This window comes from Lissotriton helveticus, chromosome 9, assembly GCF_964261635.1.
Source record: "Lissotriton helveticus chromosome 9, aLisHel1.1, whole genome shotgun sequence".
Taxonomy (NCBI): Eukaryota; Metazoa; Chordata; class Amphibia; order Caudata; family Salamandridae; genus Lissotriton; species Lissotriton helveticus.
This window is the reverse complement of record NC_136070.1, coordinates 777,992,001-778,018,486: the sequence shown is the minus strand read 5'-3', so window position 1 is coordinate 778,018,486 and position 26,486 is coordinate 777,992,001. Positions and strand designations below refer to the sequence as shown.

Below are 26,486 nucleotides of genomic sequence, written 5' to 3'. Positions count from 1 at the left end.
CACCTCGGACCAAAAACCATCTGGTACCTGGGCCACGGACCTTGCTGACTTCTTCACGAGCAAGATCCAACGCATTCAGGAGTCATTCCTGGTACCAGTGTCTGCGGGCCAGACTGAGCCCGACATCACCACACTGCCACAGGCCGGGCCAGGGGCGACGTTGAGTGTGTTTCCTCCAATCTCTGCTCCGGGCTCCCTGGCTCTCATGGGCAATTTAAAATCGGGTTCTCCCCTTGACCCATGCCCTGCTAAATTTCTAGCGAAAGTCGCGGAGGTGATCAACCCGCTGGCTAATCCACTCTTAAATCTTTCGCTGAGGCTCGGTGTGGTCCCGCGAACCTGGAAGCAGGCGATGGTGATTCCCTTGCTCAAAAAACCTGGTCTAGACCCGAAGGCCCCTGTTAATTATAGGCCTATCTCTCTGCTGCCGGCCCTCACGAAGATTCTGGAAAAGCACGTCCATGGCGTGCTCTCCAACTTTCTTGAATCTAATGAGATCCTGCATGCCACCCAATCGGGCTTTCGTCCCCATCTCAGTACTGAGACAGCGCTCCTGGAGGTCTCGGAAACCATTAAAGGGGTTCTGGACTCTGGGGGCAAAGTCATGCTGGTGATGTTAGACCTGTCGGCGGCGTTCGACACCGTTCCACATGATGGTCTTCTCGCTAGACTTTTCGAGATAGGCTTACGGGGGACGGTGTTCGACTGGTTTTCCTCTTTCCTAGCCGGCCGCCGGCAATCGATCTGGGCCCCGCCTGATTCCGCCGTGATGCCGCCTCTGGGAGTCGGGGTCCCTCAGGGCTCTATTTTGAGCCCGACCCTCTTTAACATCATTATGACCCCATTGGCGGCGTTGGTGGAGTCGCATGGTGCCCAGATCGTATCCTACGCGGACGACACCCAGCTCCTCTTCTCTTGTAAGAGAGGAGGCGACTTTGATGGGGAGAGTATTCGGGATTGCCTTGGGGCTGTTTTTCATTGGTTCCATCTAAACAGCCTTAAGTGCAATTCCGACAAGTCCGAAGTACTTTTCTTTGGGTGCGACACAGAGCCAGATTGGCAGACCTGGTGGCCACTGGATATGTTCCCTCCGTCCTGCTCCTCTCAGGTTGCTAAGAATCTGGGGGTGAAGATGGATAACAGGCTTACCTTGAAATCCCAGATCCTGGGGGTGTCGGGCATTTGCTTTGGCATCCTTAGGATGCTGCGGAGGTTCCTTCCTCTGTTATCCGTGGAACATAGGACGCTGACAGTCCAGGCTCTGATTGGGTCCAGGTTGGATTATTCCAACGTTCTTTACCTGGGCCTTCCAGAGTACTTGCTGCAGCGGCTTCAAGTGGTACAGAACGCCGCTGCCAGGGCAATCTTTGGCCTTAGTAGGCGCTCCAGGGCCTCGGGCTTGCTGGCAACTTTACATTGGCTTCCTATCCGCAAGAGGATCGCCTTTAAGGCGCTGACCTTGGCCTACAAAGCTCTTCACAAGGAGGGAGCCAAGTACCTCCAAAAGAGGCTGGTCTTTTATCATCCGACCAGGTCTCTGAGGTCGGAAGCCCTGTACCTTGCTGTTGTCCCCCGGGTAAAGAAAGCGCGCCTCGGAGGCCGCTCTTTTGGACTGTTGGCATCTCAGTTGTGGAACTCTTTACCACTGGCCCTGCGGGGAGCCACCAGTCTACTGGCTTTTAGGAAAGGCCTTAAAACTTGGCTGTTCACTCAGTAGCCGGTCTTCCGTGAATCTTTGGCCCACTCTTCTGTTAGTTTTTTATCTGGTGTTATGTTAGTATGTTGCAGTTTTGTCTCTTTCTCCAATAAAGCGCCGGGACACTCTCTTTGAGTAGCCGCGCGCTATAGAAATAAACAATTAACATAACATAACATAACATAACATAACATATACCAACACAATGCCCCAATTTTATACATTGTACAATGTGCATTTTATTCGTACTACTTACATTTTATCATATGCTCTTTATTCTCATCTCTATAGTACAGAAAGTTTTTTAATCCCATTGTATAGACCACCTAATATGTTGCTTATGTCCATCATATCCAAGATAGAACATGCTCTTTATTGACAAGTAATAACCTTTAGGATGTTGACCTCATTTGTATCCTATACACTACACATTGTTCAGTCCCATTATAAACACTGCAGAAAGTGATACATACTCCTGTTATGGACTCAGTCAGGTATTGTTTTTATTTCAATTGCATACGCAACGAACAGGCATATTTTCCCCATAAACTGCACTTCACTAGTAATAATAGCAGTGACATACTCTTCCTATATAATGATACTAGAAACAATTTATAGTATTCCTTCATATGACAGCACACCCTCTCCATTCGTATTTCCAGACAACCAAAACACAGAAGTGAACAAACGTGAATGCATGCAAAACCCCATGCTGAAGTATATACACGCACACATACAAACAATAAAAAGACGTAGGGTCTCATACAAAAGAAAGATATGCACTTCCGTAAAAATACCCTCCCCAAAACACAATCTCACGCACCCAATTACATAGGGCAAACATGCATGCGCTAAAACAGCCTTCATTGAAAACACGTTTTCACCACTTCTGAGGTGTTCTCCATCTCCTTGTGAGTTGCCACGACAACGCTTTCATGCACCATAGCAACAAGTATAGTGCTTCTCATCTCAAGTGTGTACTGATAAGCCTTGTAAGGGGACAGCACAGAAGAAAGCATTGTGGAGGATAGAGGCAGGTTTTCATGGGGGGGGGTGGACTGAGGTGCAGGGGCAATAGAGCAAGGGATACACGGAGGCAGTGAGAGATGTGAATGAATGAACAGAGATAGAAAAGTGGTGGACAGTGCAGTGAAAAAGAGGAAAGGAGGGAGAAAGATAGGAACAAAGAATGAGGGGGTTAGGCATTATGTTTGATCATGATCAGGAATTAAAGTTATGATTATGAACATCTTTCCTGACGACAACCCTACATTCTAATACTAGGACATAACATAGACTCATTGACTCGCTGACAAAAGCCAAAGTAGACAAGCCCCCTACCCCCTTACAATGTCCCTTTCTTTCACACTTTTTCCTTAGCAAGTCTCTCTTTTACTTTGACCAAAGGAATAACTAACAATGCACCTCAATCTTAACCAGCAGCCCCTCAGGCCCTCTTTTGGTATTTGGGGTAGATCGCCTTTAGGCCTCCATATATTTTTTCCCACATTAGGTATCCATGCCAAATTTGTGTCCTTTTTATCTGCCATCCCGGGGATTCGAAAGGTATCCAGGGTTTGTGGATTCCTCTGGAAGAATATGCGAGGTTACATCGCATGCACTACAATGCATGCGATTACAACGCGGTCGTTACAACGACCGGGTTGTTACATCTCAAGCCATTACATCGCAAGTCGTTTCTACGACTTGCTGTAGGGGCCACGCTGGACTTAGGAATAGTATAATTTACTATTCCAACTCCAGTGTGTGCAACAGTAGGGAAGGTGTTGGAATAGTAAATTATACTATTCTTTAGTTTAGTGCCCCCCTACAGAAGGTCGTAGAAACGACTTGGGATGTAACGGCTTGCGTTGTAATCGCTTGCGTTGTAGTGCATGTGATGTAAACGCTGTTTCCCCCCCTGGAAGGGACTATGAAAATAGCCAAAATATATAGCTACATTTTGAGATTTTTGGAGGAAAAATAGGGAAAAAAAGTGCTCTGGAAAAAAGAAAAAGACACACAATTGATGGACGTAATACAGAACAAATCAAAACATTCACCCCCACTCAAGAGATCTGGGTTAAATCCATCATTCTTTTGCTCACCATGCCACCCCGCTTTAGACCTGCCCATATGCAAATCAGTCTTGACCTAGTGCCTCATGGGAACAGTCCAGCCCAAACTGCCAAGCCATGTCCTCCCTGGATGGATGAAGTCCACTTGTGTCCTGAGGTCCTCAGGACACAAGAGATCCTCATCGCCCAACCAACAGTGCGCCAAGAAGCGTGTTTGCACAGTGATGTACAAAGGGGTGTGGCCTCACACCACCTCTCTGCAACGTAGCTCTGTGGCGCATATTGGAGGAACCTGGTGGGCTAGTTGGCCCCCAGGGACCCTCAGTATTCAAGGGGAAATAACGCACCAGGGAACGGATTTGTGACACCAGCGTGAATTTGGCTGATTATTGTTTTTAAAAAATGCTTTATTTTGCCCTGGGGGTCCTTATGGGACCCCCTGAGCAGGCCTAGAGGGTCAGGGTGTTTGTACTCTGCCCCCTTTTCATGTTTTTTTTATCTTTGTTTCACCCTTTTTCTTGTGACTCGTTACTGAGTCACAAGATGGCTGCCAACAGTTCCTGGTTTGAAGTGCAACCCTCCTTGGTGCTCAGATATCGATATCTTTATTTTTTAAATTTCTCAGGAACTACTCAACGGATTTACACCATTTAAAAAAAAGGGTGCAGAATAAACCAAGACCTACCCTTTTGCCAAATTTGGTGTAATTACGTTCAGCAGGTCGGGCTGTAGCCTTTAATAAAGTTCCTATGGCAAATAACATCGAGAATATGTGCTTTGGGACCCCCCTTTTTTCTCGGTCCCCACTTGACGAATCAGCCTGAAACTTTCAACACACAAAATGAGCGGTCCAACCCTATTTTGGGGAAAATTTCAAGCAGATTCGTCAAACAGCGCCAAAGAGTTTGGCACATTAAAAAATGCTTCTCCTATGGAAACTAGGTCCTAACTATAACTACCTACTGGCGACTGGATGGGAGTCAGACCGCCCTCATATATGTGCAACAAACAAGAGAAATTGCGGCACCCCAAAGGCTGGTGTCACAATTTATTTGTGGAGACAATGGTAACCAACAGCCCATCCGAAGCGTTTCAACGTTTTGCTCTTGTTCACGGCCAGTGAGTCTTTCAAGAGTATATATTCACACACTTTCCCCATTCTGCCCACGAAAAGGCATTATGGGATTTGAAGCTAATAAAGTACAGATGTACCAACAGCTCCTCACCATTATTCGAATCAAAGGGAATTCTAGTTTGAAGACAAATAATGTATTTAGATTCCCGTTGGCTTAACAATCTCATCCTATCTCCTCCTCTTTCAGCCTTCACAATATGGTCAATTCTTAATAATGCATTGATTTCCAATTTCCCTCATGGTATTTCATGTAATGCTTTGCAATAGCATATGACGGGTCATTATTTTCCACTGTACCAATGTTCTCCAGGATTCTTTTGCGAAGGGGGCAGGTTTCATTCCCAACGTACTTGAGACCTTACATACATTCCAAAATGTAGACCATAAAGGATGTTTCACATGTAGTCTCATGATTAATTTTAATGATCTTTAGTGTTCTTTCCAATTGTACATGATCTGCATGTAGTATTTTTTAACAACGCTATTGCTCGATTTCTCTAACCACATCATTTGTGTCCAGGTCTTAAAACTAATTCTGACCATTTTCTCTCTCTCAAAGAGGATGTTTCACTATAAGTTGTCAATACTGTCAATCTTGGTCTCTCTTCTATACCTGGTGCTTGGTTGATGAGACTACAATGTCTCTGAAAAAACATTTACTGGCTTTCTTGGCTATTGGTTAGAATTATTCTTATTTCCTTATTAGTAGATCCGTTTATTCATTGATCCCTTTTGTAAACAGCATGTCCATTCTTTTTTTTGTTTAGATCTTTCATAATTCTTTCTGAATTATTATATTTTTGTATCATCTTTTTTGAAACGTTGTTTTGTATCCTCACATTCAGATTAAAAATCCTGAGTGTTGGAACAATTCCTTTAGTGTCTCAAAAGGTCACCATAGGGAATACTTTTCAAAGAGGTCTGGGGTGAAAACCTGTGCCATGCAAGATAGAAGTTGTTGTAGTTTCCAATTTTCCATCTTGTACATAGATGGTTATATTCAGAAAGTTGTTTCTTTTTTACATCTATTGCACATGTGAACTTGAGACTTGACAGACCTGTTTTTCTGAAACAGTCCTGCTGCTCTGGGTCTTCAGACACAGTCACATGAGCAGGAGACCTGGTCTGTGGACTTGGTAGGAGGAGGTTAGTCTAGTTGTACATCCTGTGGGTAAAAACATTCTTGCTTCTGAAAAACATAATGTGAAAAGCCCCCGGTTGCTATGGTGCGGCCTTAGGTTTCTGGTCCCCTCTCCCTCAGCTGCTCTATCGAGCCCTCCCCTCCCCCCGCCCCCTCCGAACGCATCTCAGAGATTGTAGGCTGTAATCATCCAATGGAAGCAGCCAGAGGGGCAAAGCTGCTTATCCTCCTCTCTACACCCCTCCCGGGTAACACCAAGCGCTTTCTTTCGATTAATGGCTGGAGAGAGGGATTAGGAGCTGGAGTGCAGCCCTCTTATCAGATTACAGCTGCCTCCAATCAGTCCCTCACCATCCTCGCCGGCCAATGCCACATGAACAGAGAAAAAAGGCTCGAGAGAGGCTGACTGCCCAGCCATGCGGCTCATGGGATAGCTCTGCTAAAAACCATACCCCCCTTGTCCAGTACCTGTGCGCTACGGTGTGTTAGAAATGCCAAGTGAGCGAATACTCACCATCTCAACAATGCATTGAAAATGTCCACTATCATCCCATGCTAATACTGGATAGGTTCACCTGTATCTTCTGTTCGCCCCCGCCCCAGAATGATGTGAGAGAAGAACACACACACAGTGTCTCACATCCAAGACACATGGGTGCAAGGCTGGCCCCTGAAGCACCTGCGCCGCAGGGGGTTAACCCTTCAGGGGGCCCCCATTCATCCAAATATTAATGAACATCTGTTAGATGTGGGAGACTCAGGGGCTCCCCATCACATTCTGCAGGGGGCCATCATTTTGTGTACCACAACAGCGAGGGCAGTGAGAAGCTGTGCCTCTGACTGAAAAGCTGTGCGGATGCTGAAATGTCTGTGAAGCAGGTCCGATTCCCAGCAGGGCTGGCGCAGCTGACAAAATGTAGTTGCCCTCGTCGCACGCAGGGCGACAATTTGGGCTGGCAGCAGCTCAGTGCAGCATGAACCTGCCAGCCTGTACACCGGCCAATCCACTTTATCCTTATCATCAGATGGTCCAGGCTGCTGGAGGAATTGGTTACATCCGTAGCGGAAGGCCAAACCTCTTCAGTGAAGTAATTTCCAGGGTGATGAGTCTCCTTAACATACAGCACTGCTAGGGCCGGACTGGCTGTATCATGCATTGGGCATTTCCCTGGGAGGCCGTAAGGATGGAGGCTAGTTTTTGCAGAGGCACTGCAATACTGGCTCCCAGTAACAAAAACCGCAAGCAAGCATTTCGAGCCTTCCGGGGCCAAGCAGTGTTTCCCTAGAGGCTGGTCAAGGAAAATTGCCAAGGCTGCTTTGGGTTCTGAGTCCGGCCCTGAGCACTGCTCCAGGTGTTGTCCTCATTGAGTGATTACGCGAACTGATAATACACGTCTGCCCTACAAAGGGCTTCCCAGCACGTCTAATGCAGACAGCAAGGGACAGGCACACAGTCTCATGCTCAAAACAGCCAGGTCTTAAACTGTTTCCTGAAAGAATGGTAATAAGGATTACTTCACAGCAGTGGCGGGCAGTACATTTAGGAGGGAGGGGGGTGGACGGGATACACACGAGCATGTGTTCATACACATACGCACTCACAGCTATGCATTCACATCTGTGCACACACACAAACACATCCATTCACAGCACTCATTACCAAAGATTCATACATACATGCATGCACCAAACATATATATTTTTAAACACACACAGTTACCTGCAGCTCTGCCTCAGGTCCCAGGAGGCTTGGGACTGAGGGAAGGCGGCAGTCCCAGCGTCATCACAGAATAGGATGGGGTCAGTGAGACTGCAGACCCCACCCCACTCTGTGATGAAGTGTCACTGATTGACACTCAACCCTGGGCACTTCAGGGCTTAAAACTGAAGCGGCCAGGTGTGAGGCAATCAGTGACACTACCCCTCGGCAATAAGGGGAGGGCCTCAGTGACATTTGTTGAGCTGGGAGGTCACAACCAAAAGAGCTGTGACTTCCTCAGCCCAGCAAAGTTCAGCTCAGGCAGCCAGGAGCCTGGACATTTAGCACCAGCCACGGCCGGCAGTGGGAGTACCTGCAGGGCGGTGACATGGGGAGGGGGAGGGGCAGGGTGGGGGGTAGTAATGTATGGATTACAGAGTTTTACAGGTAAGTAAACATTTAAATAAATAAAACGAATTTCGTTGCGCACACTGCATCTCATTTGGGGATGCAGTGCACTCAACGAAATTCGTTTTATTTATTTAAATGTTTACTTACCTGGGAAGCTCCGTAACCCATACATTACTACCCCCCTCCCTGTCCCTCCCACTCCCCACGTCACGGCCCTGCAGGTACTCCCACTGCCGGCCGCGGCTGTTTAGCACATGTCTAGGACCTGGCTGCCTGACCTGAAAATAAACAGTGTCTGTCAGGTTGACCTTCGTTCAGCCTGACAGACACTGTTCATGAGGAGCAAAAGGTGGGGGGCGTGGACTTTCAGCCCCAATGGACCGGCTGTGGCTGCTACACACACTGTTATGGAGTTTATTCCACAAACTTGGACTCCAAATGTGGAAAGAGCTTCTTCCCTGCCTCACTAACTGAAACTGTGGCATCACATTCAGGTTGAACCCAATATGTATAAGAGTTCTTTTCATGGGAGCCCTGGGTCAATCTCATATTTCAGAGGAATGTTTTGTGTTTGTCTGTCGCTCTTAAAGTGATAGCGTAGCAACAAAAAAACATGCATGCCATCAATTTAGTTAGAAACCTAAAAGCATCTCATAATTAGAGCGCCAGTGATGCTGCACATAAAGGAGAACCATTCAGCTGCATCAAAAATAACAGTTCAGGACACCTAGCATTCCATAAATGCAGATTTTAACTAAAGATAAAGCCCCTCATCAGAGGTCGCAAAGAACCCCAATTGCCTCAGGCCGCTGCCCATGACTGACTGACAGCTGTATATTATCCAGTTCATCTAATCAACGACATAACTTCTCCAGGCCCCCATTGCTGCAAAATACATAAGATGAGGTCAAGTGAACTACTTCACTGAAGTTTGCCTGTAGTGTGTCATAGACACAGGTTTTGTCCTGGCTGGCTCACATTGCCCCACACTCATCTCTCAGACCCTGGTACCAGTAAACCCAGTGTTGTGTGGCTTTGGTTGCCAGAAGTTCTGCTGTTCGACCTCTCTCCATCAGTGGTACCATCACCCAATATGTTTTTGGCAGGACACTTGGTAGAACAGCCAAGCTGACTCAGAACATTGCTATTTATAACCAGGTGCAAGGGAATCATGCACATTTGAAGCTGTGGTGTCTATAACAGACTTGTAAAATTGTCGCAATTGTCCTATAATCTATCGCCTACTGTCTAATCTGCAGCTTTAAAAAAAAAAGATGTAGGGCCTTATTTATGAAGGCCTTGCGCCGCCGGTGCGTCACTTTTAACATGGGAAAAAGTGACGCATCGGTGGCGCAAGGCCTTCATAAATGAGGCCCGTAGATTCTAGCTGAAAGATATCAAAAGTTACTAAAAGTGTGGCAACACATGTTTCTGCGCAGTAGTAAGCCCTTCGTAAACATTTACTGGTCACCTTTGCATTCCTAAATTCGGTATTTGGGTGTCACAAAGGTTCTATGGTGGTGCACCATTTACATAGAAGGAGTTAACGTGCAAAATGTCAGAATAAAGAGGTAGTATTAACACAAAATATGCTGCACTATGACGCATAATTTGCCTTTTATTTTCACATAGTTTGGTCCTACCCAGGCGCAAAATTCCAGTGCCCCTGCTTATAACACATGCTGTGACTCGCGGCAGAGCATTTAACCATCTGAGCCACCCTTTACGGTTTCCACACTACTAGCAACAATTTAGCTAAGTTGCCTCCAATCACTGCTGTTCCTAATACAGATTTGCACTTCTGGGGTCAACATATAATAATGTGAACTAACCTTAGAGTTTCAGCATTAGTATATAACTACAAATTATGTGCTCAATGGCCTTACTGAGCCTGGGCATTTGCTGGGTAAGGAGAGGTAGAGGGAAAGTAGCATATTATGGCAACAACAAGCGTATGAAACGTTTTTCAGAAGTGCAACCTAGAGGACCATTTTATGAGGTAGCACAGGGGATCGGATTTTGGGGGTCCCTTGGGCCACTCAAGAGGATGAGAAATAAAAAAAACTGGTGCTGGTAGCACGTTAAAAAAAATGAGTCATATTCCTGCACTCGTCTGGTTCCACTTTTTAGAGAACCCCTGCAGGGATGGGAGCAACAAGTGGCTCTGGGGTGATTTGGGGAGCATGCCAAGCTGAATTTGACACCAAGAAAAAAAGGGGAATATTTGAGCTTGAACAACCATATAACTTGGGGGTATTGGCTTTCAAAGCATGATTGAGCAAGGAGGTGCTTGGAAAATGCAACAATAAATAAATGCAGGTCATATACAGATAAAAGCAATGGTAGGGGCCCTAGTGCAGGCGTCTGCCACTTTTGAGGCTTGGCAAAGTAAGCGGATGATCCTAAGGTCTTTGGTGATTAAAGCAACCAGAAGAAAGATCTCACAAGGGCTTCATGCCAATTCCATGGGTGTCCTTACAGCGGGACTCCTGGATAAAAGAGATTATGCCCGGTTATTCCCATGGGCAGATGTAAGCCTGAACAACTGGGGGCTTGCCTGGGAACGCTCCGCCTCTGCATGAATTCTTTTCCTGGACTACGCCTTCCAGATATGGGGTGAACCCCCAAAGGTTCAGCACCAGATGAGGTGAATCCATGGTCCTCATTGGCTAATGAGGTTGGCAGCCAGCTTAGGTCATATCGTCACTGGCTGCCCTTGGGTCACCTGAGAGTTAACCCATTTCCTGATGTAATAAACCTGCAAAATAACGTTCTCCCAACAAAAATGACATGGTCTCAGTTATTCACCAGTAGACCTTTTCTTTGCATGCATTTATTAAGTGCATGTGTGCTCAGCTATGGGACATCTGTGCTACGAGTACGTGCCATTCATTTTAATAGCATCAACCAGGTTCTTTACAGTGCTAGGACACAATAAAGACTGCGGCATCAAACGTTATATAAAACCAAAATATTATAGTTCAGTGCCTTGTCAATGAGAACAAAGAAAGGTGTAGATCAACAGACCCATTTAAACTAGTACTCTAGTATTTTCCTGCCTGCCACCAACAGCTAAGAACCCCATCTCTGTCTGATCCCATCATGTAGACAGAGGCTGGTAGGGCAGGGTCAAGAAGAGCGCTGGACATGGGAGTGACGTATCCATTGTGGGAGCTATGATGCTGCGAAAACAGTGCTTCCTTAGCATCACCATGGAAATGGTCAGATGCATAGGTCATGACGCCAGAAGCACAGCTGGTCCTAGAACCACAGCTGCTCTTGCACAGACAATAAGATGCAAAGGAGGCAAGTGTCGAGTGGGAGGTTTTGGCTGGCTTGGAGAGTCCCATTTACCCTAGAGGGCTCACTGAATGAGGCGAGAGGGGGTGAGGCGAGGGAGTCCATCTGCTCTTCCTTCACTTGCACTAATTAACTGCTTAACTACTGCATCCTTTCTCCATAATCAATTTGGCTCATCATGAGGCATGTACACCACAGCTGCCCTCCAGGGCACTGACATGACCTCTGGGGAGGGGTAATGTTGGTCACTCCAGGATACCATGTCACAAATAAAAGAGACATTGACTGGCCAAAAGGGGAGCTTGATGGGAGTCTACTCAGAACAGAACGTACCCCCGGTGTCAAATGTACATAATTTCCGTTGGCCTGCCAACGCATACTTCTTCTCCAGGTGAATACAATCAGGATGAGGAACTCTTGGCCGAGAGGTCAATTACAAAGTGCTTCCTTTTCTTGTGTATTGTGCCACAGAGTGCCAAGATACAGTTTCAGAGCATCCGTGTATAAATTCAAGATGGCTTTTTCTGCTGAGAGGAGTAAAGGGGAAGGTGGATGGACTCCAAAGCCCAGAATGGTTCGGTCCTTAATTTTTAGGTCTCGTGACCTACAATGCGCGCAAGCGCATTGAGGGATCGAGAATTCAAGTGCTCGATCGTCTAGTGAAACCACTGCGGTTTCTTCACAGTGCATGTGAGGTCACGTGGCCACAAAAGCGGGTCACGTGACCACACAAGCACGCGCATCTCCCTAATCTGCCTGCCTCCCCTCGCTCGCGTTCACGCCCCAGGCTCTCCCACCCCCATCCGGCTTCCCTCCTCGCTCGCATTCACGCCCCAGGCTCTCCCACCCCCATCCGGCTTCCCTCCTCGCTCGCATTCACGCCCCAGGCTCTCCCACCCCCATCCGGCTTCCCTCCTTGCTCGCATTCACGCCCCAGGCTCTCCCACCCCCATCCGGCTTCCCTCCTCGCTCGCATTCATGCCCCAGGCTCTCCCACCGCCATCCGGCTTCCCTCCTCGCTCGCATTCACGCCCCAGGCTCTCCCACCCCATCCGGCTTCCCTTCGCGCACATAAAACATCTCGAGCGATGGCTGTAAAATGCTGGTCAGCATTACTACAGAGCTGCGGTCACAGGGCATTGTGCGCCTTGTTTTTTTTTACACCATCTCTAGTTCTGAAGTGCGCATGTGTGCTTGCGTGCAGCCAGCAGCGGAAGTGCCAGAGTCCCCTGCATCCTCTACCTCGGGCGGGAGGCGCTCGCTGTCTGTGCAGGGTGGCAGCCGGAGATAATACTTTTTTTCTTTAAAATACACGGGACTTGGACTGCCCCACCTTCCCCCTAACAACGAGCCTTCCGATGCCGCCTTGAAGTGGTATGGCTTTGCCCCCACTTGCATTCTAAACTCTGCTCTCAGCCTCACAGATTGTCCGTGTTGACTTTGCTCCAGCCCCCCCACCCCTCTCCCCGCCCCTGTGAGCTGTGTTGCCGACCTCCTACGTCATTCCTCCTCTCCCTTTTCTGTGCAGGTAGTATTTTGTTTGAATTATTTTTAATAAATGTAACTTTTTTATTGGAAAACACGGGTCTCTCGCCACCCCACCTTCCCCCAGCCTGTTTTATTTATTAATAGATAACAGTTTAAACCAGAGCTGAGTCACTGCTCTAATAAGCACACCGCATAGTCATAAACTGCCAAGATGACATCAGACGGCAACGCCTCCTCCAGCCGAGAACTGAAGTGTTGGGAGTAGTAAAATCATCCACTTCTCCTGCTCTATTCCAATGTAACCTGCACACTCTGAAGGGGTGCTCCTAAGGCGGAGGAGAGACACTTATGCAACCTATGCAGAGCTCACTGCTGGATACCCCAATGGCCACAGTCCAGGAGAAAGCAGCGGTTCTAAGTTTATGCCCCTGGCATTGCTTTCCATGCGTTTTTACTGCAGCTAAAGTGCGTGCTAAATTAAAAATAGAGAGTGTTGCTGATCCTCGCTTGTTTTTAATAGGTATCCCTTCTGAGCACAGATTTCAGGGCAGCAATACTTTAGTATTCCAGTCTACAAACACCAGCAATAGCCTAGTTTCTTTAAATTATCACTGCACTTAAAAAACATACCCGAAAAATATTGCCATTTACAATGTCAATAGCTCCAACTCCAAAAATGCGAGACCTATTGCATTGCAAATGCTTGTTAATCAGGAGATGAGCCTAGCAGGGGACATCATACTGACAGAATCTTGAATTGTTTTTATGGATGTGGGACTTGAGTCTGATGTCGACATGGCCCATAAACTACAATTTCTTTTGCATAATTGTAGGGTTTCGAAGCCATGCAGACTTGTAAAAACATGCCTGTGGTAAAAAGTGGTTACAGGGCCTGAGGATCAACCATAAGCCTGTGTTTAGAATGAGCTGGAAGCAGTGAATAAGCTTCTGCAGAAGCCCCCTGCATATGCCAGTACCGCTCTCCAGTTTTATGGGCGACAGAATGAAGTTGGAACATAAACAGACATGGAATGATGAGCTGCAAAGGTCTTAGCAGGATAAGGAAAGTTCTTCCATCCTGCAGTTATTCGATTTTTTGTGTGACCTGCCCTGAAAATCGCCATTTTGTTATTATACTAGAGATGCTCCATTTTTTGCTAATGTTCTTCATCAGAACACCAGGCTTTTCTTTCCAGAGGGTTCCACAAAGAGTAACATCTGCTGTATTGGAGGCTTCCTATTGTCCCTAAAACCAAGCTAGGGAGACATTACAGGTAGTTAGTGTGGGGCATTGGCCATATTGCCTGAACCCATGCGAGAGGTGGCTTCTTGCACTCTATTTGTAAAATCCACTCAATCCCCCACAACCTGTTTCCTTCACTTCCCGTGCATATATGTACCAGGGTGTGTTATGTGTAACTTGCTTGAGTGTTGTGTAGTTGTGCTTATTTGTGGTAATTTGGGAGACTGGGTGTGGTGCGACCAGTGTTATATGGGAGGGCACATCGCACAAAATGGTGGACCTAATGTGCAAGGATTTCTGCCGGAAGGTTTCTCACTGCAGCGTACATTCAGCTTGAGCCCTGCTACTGACAAAACCGAGTGTGATGATTGGCCTCTCTACCTGTCAATCTAGCTGGACATAAGCTGACCCCTAGCTCAGAGTACCTGGTTTGTGTGAGGCCAAATCCACATCAGCTGCCCCAATCCCTTTGTCTGGAAAGGAAAGAGATCCAATTCAGAAAGATGGAACTGCCTCCCAGGACTACGTGGTGCCTGCCGCTTATCCCCCCCGTTTGTCAAGTGCAAAAAGTAAGCTTGTGCTTATGGTTTCCAATTTGAATTTGCTTGGTTACGATTTTTGAAGTTGGCACCACGAATTGATTCACCCTGTCTTTACACCAGATCCCATTGAAAAGTGTCCTTAATGACACGTTCTGACGGATGTATGACATTACAACGCATGCTTTTACATCGCATGCCTTTACAACGCGGTTTTTACATCGCAAACCTTTACAACGCATAGCGCTTTGGGGTGCTGGATAGTGAATAGTTTAATTTACTATTCCAACTCCAGTCCCCGTGGACACGAGGGAAGGTGTTGGATAGTAAATTAAACGTATTCCCTATCCTAGAGCTCCCCCCAGCGCAATGCGTTGTAATGGTTTGTGTTGTAAAAGTTGCGTCGCAAAGGCACTGCGTGGTAAAAGTTGCGTTGTAAAGGATGTTTCCCGTTCTGACTCATGAAGGGATTTAAGAAATCTGACAGCATTTCTCATTCCTTTTAGCATTCTACTTGGCTCTCACTATAAACCTGAACCACATATAAAATATATTGCATAATCTTCAAGCACTCCTCTGTAACTGACAAACAAAATGACGATCTCTCATTGCAAGGAACTATGGGACTCATTATAAACATCTCTGAACGTTGTAACATCAATTAGAAAGGGCCCCCAATACAGCGATATTATCAGGTACTTTGTTGATCCTGCATTGCCCCCCGATTCCTCCCACACCATCCCCAGACATTCTGGGAGCATGTCTTTTTTGCTCTCTTAACAGCTTGAAAAGGACAAATATGTTTTCCTCTTCTCCTACAGTGTTAGGATAGAGTCTATTGACTGAGGCTAGTTGGTCGAATTCTGGATCTCTTTTAAATCCCTTATGTGACCCAGCAATGTTAGATGTATCACAATTTAAAGTTGTGATAGAACCGTGATCCTAAATTCGAACGCTGTGTATCCAGGTGGTGAAACGGTGGGCCCTGTGGATACTCCAGGTTTAGTTGATGCCCCATCTAAGAATAATAGTGGGCCTCTGTATTTGGTACCCTTCGAGAGCCTGCGTTAACTAAGTCCATTACCATTTGTCTTCCTTCTGGAAGCATTAACAGATCAATTGGAACAGTAACTGGCCTCCCCTGAAATGTGTTCAGTGACTAGGACAGTGACCCAGGGAAAAACATAAATCCACAGATTGGCTCACAACAGGCCACAGGTGCCTGCCAGAGAGGTACCCAACCTGTAACCCTATCGAGCCAGGTGGCTCTCTCACACTATGGTTGAACTATTCTGCCAATGTCTGAAAATCTAGTTTTGCCAGCCATTGATATTGCAAATGTATTCTTGTCATATTTTGTCTTGCAATATTTTGCTTACAGTACTTTTCTGGTGAGATTATTTTTTGCTCTGGCAGCCAAATATTAGCAAGCTAATTTACTGTCCATATTAGGGAATGTTACAATTTTTAAAATGTTAGTGGTCAAAGAGACAGAAGCTTTCTAGTGTCCTGCTGCAATGTACTAGCAATCTGAATGATTTGAGTGGACCATGCCACAAATTCCAGCCCAAGATTTCTAACCTGGTGGCCAAATATTAGCACTGGAAATGTATAATCTAAGTGATAGTCATATTGTGTTTTCCCAATTTAGCTAGAGCAGTCGGGTCCACTGGTAGCCATCTTTGCTTACATGTCTAGTTCTTACCTGGGTAGAAGTCTTTTGATTTGGAGAGCTTGATGCTGGCACCGGTTTCTTTCTGCAGCTGCACAATGGTCTGGCCACCCTTGCCAATAATGGAGCCCGCTGCATAGCTGGGTATCAACACCTTCAGGAAGTACTCCCCTTCTTCTGCAAGAGAGCAGCGTGCATAAGTCAGCCATATGCTTACTAAGTTATTTAGACATGCTTCAACGTTGTACTGTTTATTAAACACTTGTGTACAGCAACAAAAGATAGAAGGACTAAGGAAACGAGGAAATTAAAAAAATGGAGCTAGATAGATAGATAGATAGATAGATAGATACATAGATACATAGATAGATAGTTACATAGATAGATAGATAGATAGATTCCATTAATTATTATTAGACAGAAGATAGAGCTTTTCTGGATAAGCTATATAAATGTTTGCAGCCCAGAGCAAGAAAAACATGACTGACTCCAGAGCATATACACCCCAGCACATTCCCCTGTTCTCACTGCATTCGACAAATTCAGCTATGTAATTTCTTTGATCGTCTAATCAAGATCACTTGAAACTCCTACCTGTCATATAGGTGCATCATATAAGAACCCCAGGAATGTAATATAACATATCAACTTAACCTAGCAAAGGTAGGCAGACAGGCAGGGCAGACTTGGTAATAGTGTTAAAATCTGCCCCACTTTACACTGTCAAGCGAATAACCCTCTGCACTGAGGTTGAGGGAGATGTATTCGTCTACTACCAAAAACAATGATTAAAAATAATTGATCCAAACTGCAAATTATAGCTATCTTTCTCTAATATACTGTCTAGGCACTTTCAAAGCTGTATCATCACAACACGTCTAGCAGTAAAAACAGCCCACAAGCATGCAGTCCCCCACCAAATTCTAGCTTACCCGAATACCCGCTGTGGGATTCCAGCTTGCATTGTTTTACCAGATGATCTTGAGAATATCATTTGAAAAACCACTAAAGGTACCATAGGTACATATAATCCAAGGTTATAATACAGTAAGTTCTACTGAACTTAGAGTTGTGGGTGATAAGGGCCTAGCACACTCTCACCACAACTCAAGAGAGGTTTAGTAGGAAACCAATAGTGTAGGTAGGTGCATACACCACACCTCACTAGTCATGTCCTCAAAGGAGGGACCCAGTGGGTCTGTTCCAGATGCCAGTCAACTACAGACATCTAAGTATGACACATTCTCTTTCCAAGAGTTAAGGGCTCTGTGTGCCATGAGAAAATTGAGGCCAGGACAGAATCCTAATACCCAACGCCTTATAGAGGTGTTATTGCTTGATGACTTTAAGAGAGCATCAGATCCTGACAAGGTAGGCAATGGGGTGGATACATCCGAGGAAGAGGATCTCAGTGGGTTGCCCGACCAGGACTCTGACACAGATGGAACCAGGAAGGTGACAATGACCTAGCCCTGGAGAACCTAGTTCTGGCTGGAGATGGAAGGCCAAAGTGGCCCACTCTTTGTCTCCCCAGGTAGGGTTGGTGGTGTGCCCAGATGAGAAAGATCTCCTTCCCAAGAATCTAACCATTCTGGTACATCTATAGGGTCCTCTGCCTCTTCTCATAGGGGGAATACCTCCCAGGGGAAGAGAGAGCATCAGGAGAGAATGGAAGAAGCTCAACTGAGCATAAGGAGACAGACAGTAGCCTTAGAAAAGGAGACCATAGCTCTTGAAAGAGAGAGAAAATTGATGGGGCTAGAAGCCCCATGGTGGCAGCAATTTGCCGAGTGGTAGGGATAGGTCTTATGACCATAGAAACCTTAACAAGATTGTCCCTCCCTAACAGCATGGGGATGACATCCACAAATGGATTACTGCACTGGAGAGGGCCTGCAAAGTACAGACGGTACACCAGGAGCGGTGGGCAACAATCGTGTGGCTCTCCTTTACAAAGGTAGAGGAGGTGCAGGGTGGATAGGACTTCCTATAGGCTTTCACTCATAACAAATGCTTAGAAATGTAGATGGCCTGCTCTTGGGTGAGTGCTAGGTCTGATCTGCCACTCGGCGGAACCTGGAATACGCTGTGTAACTCTAGCAATGAGGAAAGACACTATAGAGATCTGTCTCTCGCCAAGCTAGGGTCCCTCTGTGAGAAGTTGGCCTGATGTGCAGTGCTCACTATTCTAGTGATCACTATATATCAGTCCAAACAACCCTTATTGATGATTGGTTGTAAGTCAACCTTATAGACCAGCTATCCTAGTAGCATGGATACGAGCAGTCTAAGGCTAAGACTCTAGAGGGCGTGTTAAGCCAGCTGTTTTACCATCACATTACCCCTTGAACACCCAGTGAAAGGACACCACACAAGTGTTATGAAAATAAACAATGTATTTATTAGAATCACAACAACCCTGTACTCTTTATGAGGACAGGGTGCTAAGCACACAACAAAACTCTTACGAAAATACTTTTAAGTTAGCACGTTACACAAATGCCCGAGGGGCACGAAAAACCATATACGCTAAAAGTGGAATGCGAATTACTAGCAGGTAAGTAACAGTTCTAATAGGCTTTGGAATCGCTAGGACTGGACTAGGGAATCGTTAGATTACTACTAGGAGGCCCAGGGGACTCGGGTGCAGAGTGTGCACTCTCACGCGGGATGCGGGACAAAGTCTATGGAAGCTAGAATTCACAAAGTTAGTGTTCACGGGCGAACCCGACCTGGTAGGGCGAAAACGACAGTGGATCCTGACCCTTGGATAGTGAGGCTATGCTGGGACACCGGAGTGCCGAAGTTACCTAGCCCAGGGGCTGCAGCTGCATAGGTCTGAAAAGACGTCGGGGATCTCGTTGCCGGACCAGGAGCCTGGAAGGAAGAAGTTGCTGGCAGGCGACCAGTGAAGAAAAGTTCGATGGATCCAAGCCTGGATCAAGGAAGAAGGAAACCTGAAAGCAGAGGGGACCAAGTTCTTGAATCACTAGCCAGTGATTAAGTGGGCACCAGGATGGCACCGGGCGAAGTCACCGCAGTCAGGTGAGTGGGCGCTGCTGGGCTCTGCAGTCTCTCGGACCAGGAGGCGTTGTCGGCGACCAGGATGGAGGTGCGAGCTGTCCCACAAAGGATGAAGTCGTTGGCGTCGAAGTTACCCAGGATTGGGCAACAAGCCTTGGCTAATTCAAGCCCACGCGGTGGACTCAAAATGGCGTCTTGAGTGGACCAGGAGGGTCCAGGGTGCTCCTCTTCTGGGAGGGAGCAAGGGCCAGTCTGGAGCAACCAGACCAGCAGCGGAAATGTCGTCGGGCGTCGTCAGGAAGGCCACAAGCCAATGGGCTAGTAGCCAAACAACGCGGTGAGCAGCAGAAGGCAGAAGGGCCCCACGCCGATCGTGGAGATGCTGGGGGGCTGCTCTTCGGTGCTGGAGCTGCTCAGGGTGGGGGCTTCTCGGACCCCAAAGCACTCACCAGGAAATTACTCGGTGGGCTTGCTGTGCAGAAGTCGTGCAGTCTTGGCGATGGCCGGTCCCTCGAGGTCTCGTCGCACCCACGGTTCTCAGCTGTGCTGTAGAGGTGGGTAGAGGTCAGAGGTGCCAGGGAAGCCGGGTCTCGTCGAGCTGGGCAGTCGGATTCCGGAGGAAGGACGTGCAGCAGACCGCAGTGTTCTTAGATGGTGCCTGCGGATGCAGGGTGACTACTCCTTAGCCACAAGGGAGAATCTTGAGGAAGAAATCGTGAAGTCCTTTCGTGGAAAGTGGTATCTTGATTCCAAAGATGATCTGATTTGGAAGGGGGCCAGTCTCTACCTTTATCTGGGAAAAGGGGGCTGGCACGCGACTAAGTCCTGCCCTATGGGTGGGACTAGGAGGGGGGTGGTTACACCCACTTCCTTGGCGGGCTTTTCCCCAGCACAGGGTCTGGAGTGACCCTGGAACTGGTTCCAGCCAGCCTATGCACAGTGAGCACCGGGGTGCCACGTGCAGTCACCTTCCTCTAAAGCCCTGCCTACCTACAATACACAAAACCCTGTCTGGGACGGTGCTGGCACCGCCCCTGGCAGGAAACCCTTTGTCCTTATCTCCTGCTCTGGGAGGACTCCCAGCAGCAGGAGGGCAGACTTGTGTCTCGGTGGCAGCATCCATTTTGTGGATGCTAAGGCTCTGTCTGACTTTTAACCGGGTTATAGGTTACAGGCATGTCGTGTCCCTCTAGAAGGGTGGAATGCTAACCCCGTCGCCAGAATTGGCGAGGGGTTAGTATTCCAATTCGTATGACACCTTACTCGACATGTTTTGATAAAGCGATACCAGAGTTGGCACATAACCGCGAGGATTATAATGCACTTAAGAGTATATGGTATGCGATATCATGGAAACGGCTAAGGGATGGATCCCGAAAGCCGCAGACAGGCTCAGCTCATGCTAGAGCACCGTCTCACACGATTCCAAGCACTCTGCCTTCAGGATTGTTAAGGCCTGCTATAGGAGTGACTGATAGGAGATCTGTGTGTCCATTTTAGGGTTAGATATAGGTATACTATATCTAAAGCAAAGGGTGAGTACACCACCTTGCCCCAGCTGTCGTGCAGCCAGTTGTGTCAGTTTTAGTTAGTCAATCCAGGGGTGGCACAATACATGCTTCAGCCCCTGGGAGACTTCTGGGTGCACCTCAGCCCTGGGTACAGGGACTTGGAGAGGGCCCAGTGCCAATTCAGTACCTAAGTACAATTTGGATAGAGAGAACAGCTAGGCTGTGGGTCTGATTAGCAGGCCCACAGCCAGGGAAAGTCGTAAACCAGTGCAGCAAAAAGCAAAAATCTGGGTGATCATAGGATTGCAGACCCTACTCTCCTACATGACCCCCCCCCAAACTTTGGGACAATAAGCTAACCTTGACCAGGTGAGTCTTCTTGCTCTAAGTGGAAATACCTGGAGAGCCCATCAGCATTACTGTGATCAGTCCCAGGTCTATGCTCCACTGTAAAATCCATCCCCTGTAGGGAAATGGACCACCTAAGCAGTTTGGGGTTTTCACCCTTCATCTGATTTAGCCACAAGAGGGGCTTATGGTCTGTCTGAATGGTGAAGTGAGTGCCAAACAAGTAGGCCCTCAGCTTCTTCAGGGCCCAGACCACAGCAAAGGCCTCCCTCTCAATAGCTGACCAATTTTTCTCTCTGGGTGTCAACCTCCTACTAATGAAAGCAATAGGCTGATCATTACCATCAAAATTCAGTTGAGACAGAACAGCTCCCACACCCAACTCAGAAGCATCTGTTTGGACAATGAATGGCTTGGAGTAATCTGGACTCTTGAGGATAGGTGCTGTGCACATGGCCTGCTTTAGGTCATTGAATGCTTTCTGACAGCTTGCTGTCCACTGAACTTTCTTTGGCATCTTTTTGCTTGTCAGGTCATTAAGAGGGGTCACTATGGACCCATAATTTCTGACAAACTTCCTATAGTACCCAGTCAGGCCCAAGAAAGCTCGAACCTGAGTCTGGGTGATTGGAGGAGTCCAGTCCTTGATGGCCTGTATCTTACTCTCCAGTGGCTGAACCTGGCCTCCACCTACAAGGTGGCCCAGGTATACAACCTGTGACTGCCCTATCTGGCACTTTGTGGCCTTGATAGTGAGGCCTGCCTTTTGCAGGGCCTCTAACACTTTCCTCAGGTGGACCAGGTGATCCTCCCAGGTGGAGCTAAAGACAGCAATATCGTCAAGATAAGCTGCACAGAAGTCATCCAGCCCAGTGAGGACTTGATTCACCAACCTTTGGAAGGTGGCAGGTGCATTTTTCAGTCCAAAGGGCATTACCACAAATTGATAATGCCCTCCAGGGGTAGAAAATGCTGTCTTAGGTTTGGCTTCCTCAGCTAACCTGATTTGCCAATACCCAGCTGTCAAATCAAACGTGCTTAAGAAGTTGGCAGAAGCCAATCTATCTATAAGCTCATCTGCTCTTGGTATTGGGTGGGCATCAGTCTTAGTGACTGCATTGAGGCCTCTGTAGTCTACGCAAAACCTCATCTCTCTCTTACCACCCTGGGTGTGAGGCTTTGGCACTAGAACTACTGGGCTAGCCCAAGGGCTATCTGAGGGCTCAATGACTCCCAGTTCCAACATTTTCTGCACTTCAGTTTTGATGCAGTCTCTAACATGATCAGGCTGCCTGTAGATTTTACTCTTGACAGGCAGACTGTCTCCAGTGTCAACATCATGGGTACACCAATCAGTTTGGCTGGGTGTCAGAGAGAACATATGTCGAAAGGATTGCAGAACTTGCCTGCAATCCTGTTGCTGATGTTCAGTGAGGCTGCCACAAAAGACAACACCATCAACTGACCCATCATCAGGATTCTGAGTGAGCAGGTCTGGGAGAGGGTCACTCTCTTCCTCCTGTCCCTCATCTGTGGCCATGAGCAAGCTCATGTCCTTCCTGTCAACATATGCCTTGAGCCTGTTAACATGGAGCACTCTGAGAGGGCTCCTGGGAGTTCCAAGGTCCACCAAGTAGGTAACCTCTCCCTTTTGCTCAATGATGGTGTGGGGCCCAGACCATTTGTCTTTCAGAGCTGCTGGGGCCACTGGCTCCAGCACCCACACCTTCTGTCCTGGCTGATACACAGTCAGTACAGCCTTTTGGTCATGCCAAGCTTTTTGAAGTTCCTGGCTGGCCTCAAGGTTTTTAGATGCCTTTTCCATATACTCAGCCATCCTGGAGCGGAGACCAAGTACATAGTCCACTATGTTGGTTGCAGGCTTTTTGAGAGGTCTCTCCCATCCTTCCTTCACCAAACACAGGGGTCCCCTTACAGGATGCCCATACAGAAGCTCAAAAGGGCTGTAGCCAACCCCCTTCTGTGGGACCTCTCTGTAAGCAAACAAGAGGCAGGGGATCAGGACATCCCATCTTCTCCTAAGAGGTTCAGGTAGTCCATGAATCATCCCTTTCAGGGTCCTGTTGAATCTCTCAACAAGCCCATTGCATTGTGGATGATAGGGTGTGGTGAACTTGTAGTTCACACCACACTCTTTCCACATGGCAGTCAGATATCCTGACATGAAGTTTGTACCTCTGTCAGAAACGACCTCCTTAGGGAAACCCACTCTGGAGAACACTCCAACTAGGGCTCTTGCCACTACAGGGGCTGTAGTGGTCCTAAGGGGAATAGCCTCAGGATACCTGGTGGCATGGTCCACCACCACCAGTATAAACTTGTGTCCTGATGCTGTCTGGGGTTCCATTGGACCAACAATGTCAATCCCCACTCTTTCAAAGGGAACCCCCACCACAGGTAGTGGTATGAGGGGGGCCTTTGTTGTGCCACCTGACTTACCACTGGCTTGGCAAGTGACACATGAGCGACAAAACTCCTTGGTATTCTCATTCATATGGGGCCAGTGAAAGTGTGAGACAAGCCTGTCCCAAGTCTTTGTCTGACCTAAATGACCTGCAAGGGGAATCTCATGGGCCAAGGTGAGAAGGAAACCTCTCAGAGACAAGGGGATGACCAGCCTCCTGGTTGCACCAGGCTTGGGGTCTCTTGACTCAGAGTACAGGAGTCCATCTTCCCAGTATACCCTGTGGGCACCTGTGGCATTCCCTGCAGCCTCAGCAGCAGCCTGCTGTCTGAGGGGTTCAAGGGAAGGGCAGCTCAACTGTTCCTTCCCCAGGTCTGCTCTGGAGGGTCCCCCTGAGCCCAGAAACTCAACTTGATCAAGTTCAAGCTCTTTAGGCTCAGTTTCCCTCAGCTCTTTTAGATCAGCCTCCTCAGAGACTTGATCCTCAACCTGGGGCAAGGGGGAAGGCAAAGCCTTACCCTTACTGCTCTTCTTCTTGGGAGGTGTCTGGTCCATCATTTCAGGATCCAGCACCTGTTCAGTGGGGCATTTTCTGGCCTGTGACCTAGTCACAGCAAGCACATGTGCTGGCAAGCCTAACATCTCCATGTGAGTCCTCTGCTCCACTTCTGACCATTGTGATGACTCCAAATCATTGCCCAACAAACAATCAACTGGGAGGTCTGAACTGACTACAACTTTCTTTTGTCCCTTCACTCCACCCCAGGAGAAAGCTACAATTGCCACACTATGACTAGTAGTGACATTGCTGGCATTGGTCACCAGGAAATCAGTACCTGGCATGATCTGTCCAGGGTCCACAAAGTTAGGTGTCACCATGGTGACACTGGCACAAGTGTCCCTATAGGCCTGAGCCATTTTGCCATTAATCAAAGGTGTCTGCCTGTATTTGCCCAAAGTATTGGGACTTATTTCAGGGGACATATCCATATCCCCTGTACAGACAAGGACAGCCTGAGTGAGTGTGCCAACTAAGTTGTCAGACCCCTCAGTACCCAAGGTTAACCCAACTAATGCCTTGGGAGTGACACTACCACTACTGACTGTACTAGGGGGTGCAGTTGCTTTAGGAGCTGTAGTGGCAGGAGTTTGTCCTCCTCCTCTTTTGGTGCACTCACTAAACCAGTGAGATTTACTTTTGCAGTACTGGCACCACCTTTTTGACTGGCCTTCTTGAGTCTTCTTCTTCTGGGAAGCCTGACCCCCACCCTCTTTGGTTTGTTGGGGACCTGGTGAAGACTTCTGGTCATTTTGCTCATTCTTAACATTACCCTTCTGGTCTGCTTTCTTCTGACCACCCTGGTTCTGGTTCTGGTTCTGCTTGATCCTTGTCCTGACCCATTTGTCTGCCTTCTTTCCCAATTCTTGGGGAGAGGTCAGATCTGAATCAACAAGGTGCTGGTGCAGCAACTGGTTCTGACAATTGTTCAAAATTTGTTCTCTCATCATTAGATTATACAATCCTGTGTAATCTGTAACCTTGCTACCCAGCAACCAGCCCTCCAAAGCCTTAGTGGCACAATCCACAAAATCAGACCAGTCCTGAGACTGAGTTTTCTGGGTGTCTCTGAACAGCAACCTGTACTGCTCAGTGGTTAAACCAAACCCATCAACCAGTGTATTCTTCAGGACCTGGTAATTGTTAGCATCCTCCACTCTTGTAGTGAGGAGCTTATCTCTACCTTTACCATCAAAGGAGAGCCACAGTATAGCTGCCCACTGACTCTGGGGAATGTTCTGCACAGTGCAGGCCCTCTCCAGAGCAGCCATCCATTTCTGGATATCATCCCCTTGCTTAAAGGGGGGCACTATTTTAGTCAGGTGTTTAGTATCTAAACCCTTCTCTCTATCTCTTGGGAGATTGCTGCCACCAGTGGGAGCTAGCCCACTCATCTGCTGCTCTCTTGCCAGGGCAAGCTTCTCTTTGGCCAGGGCAATTTCTTCCCTTTCAATCCTCAGTTCAGCTTGTCTCATCCTAGCTTCATGCTCCTTTCTCTGAGGGGAAGTAAATCTCCTCTGTGGAGGATTCCTTCTCCCCTGAGAAGAGGCATTAGAGTGCAGAGATCTATTGGAGTCCCTAGAAAGAGATCTATCTCTCCTAACTCCAAGGTTAGGCCCACTTCGGGTTAGTACTGGGGGGCCCCCAGATCCTAGCCCAAGTAAGTCTAAGTTGGTCCTAGTTAGCCTTCTGACTACCTCAAGACCTTTGTCTACCTCATCCCCAGAGAGTACCTCCTGATCCTCCTCCTCAACTGCTGAATCAGTGTTGGGGAGGTCTGGATCCCCAGAGGTTCCCTCTAAGGCTGGCATGCTCTCATGTAACTGAGAGAGCTTTCTGGCATCATATGTCTCTAAGAGACCTATCAGAAAGGGAATGGTGGGGTTAGACCCCTGCTTCAGTTTCCTGGAGACACAGAGTTGCCTCATCTCCTGAAAATTGAGAGCTGCATATCTTGAAGTGACCTGTGGAGGGTCAACACTGACCAGGGGAGTCTCAGTAGAGTCCCCCTGAGTCGACATGCTTTTCTAGTGAGGTGTAAGTGGTGCACTTACCTACACTATATGTTTGCCTACTGATCCCTTGCTAGAGTTGTAGTTTAGGGTGTGCTAGGCCCTAGGAGCTACAACAGCTGGTTCAGTAGAACTCAGAGTATTCTAAGCTAAGTTATATGTACCTTTAGTACTTATGTGATCTTTCACAAGATATTCTTAGGGC

The 26,486-nt window shown here is 47.6% G+C and overlaps 1 protein-coding gene across 2 annotated transcripts in view; it reads right to left on the bottom strand.

Annotated features, from left to right (window-relative positions):
* The window catches only part of NOVA2 (NOVA alternative splicing regulator 2), a 196,700-nt gene that overhangs the window by 107,859 nt on the left and 62,355 nt on the right, over window positions 1–26,486 (bottom strand). For both annotated transcript variants that reach the window (XM_078662190.1, XM_078662191.1), the window contains exon 2: window positions 16,436–16,579. In XM_078662190.1, coding sequence (XP_078518316.1) covers window positions 16,436–16,579 — 144 coding nt within the window. The remainder of the gene's footprint in view (window positions 1–16,435; window positions 16,580–26,486) is intronic.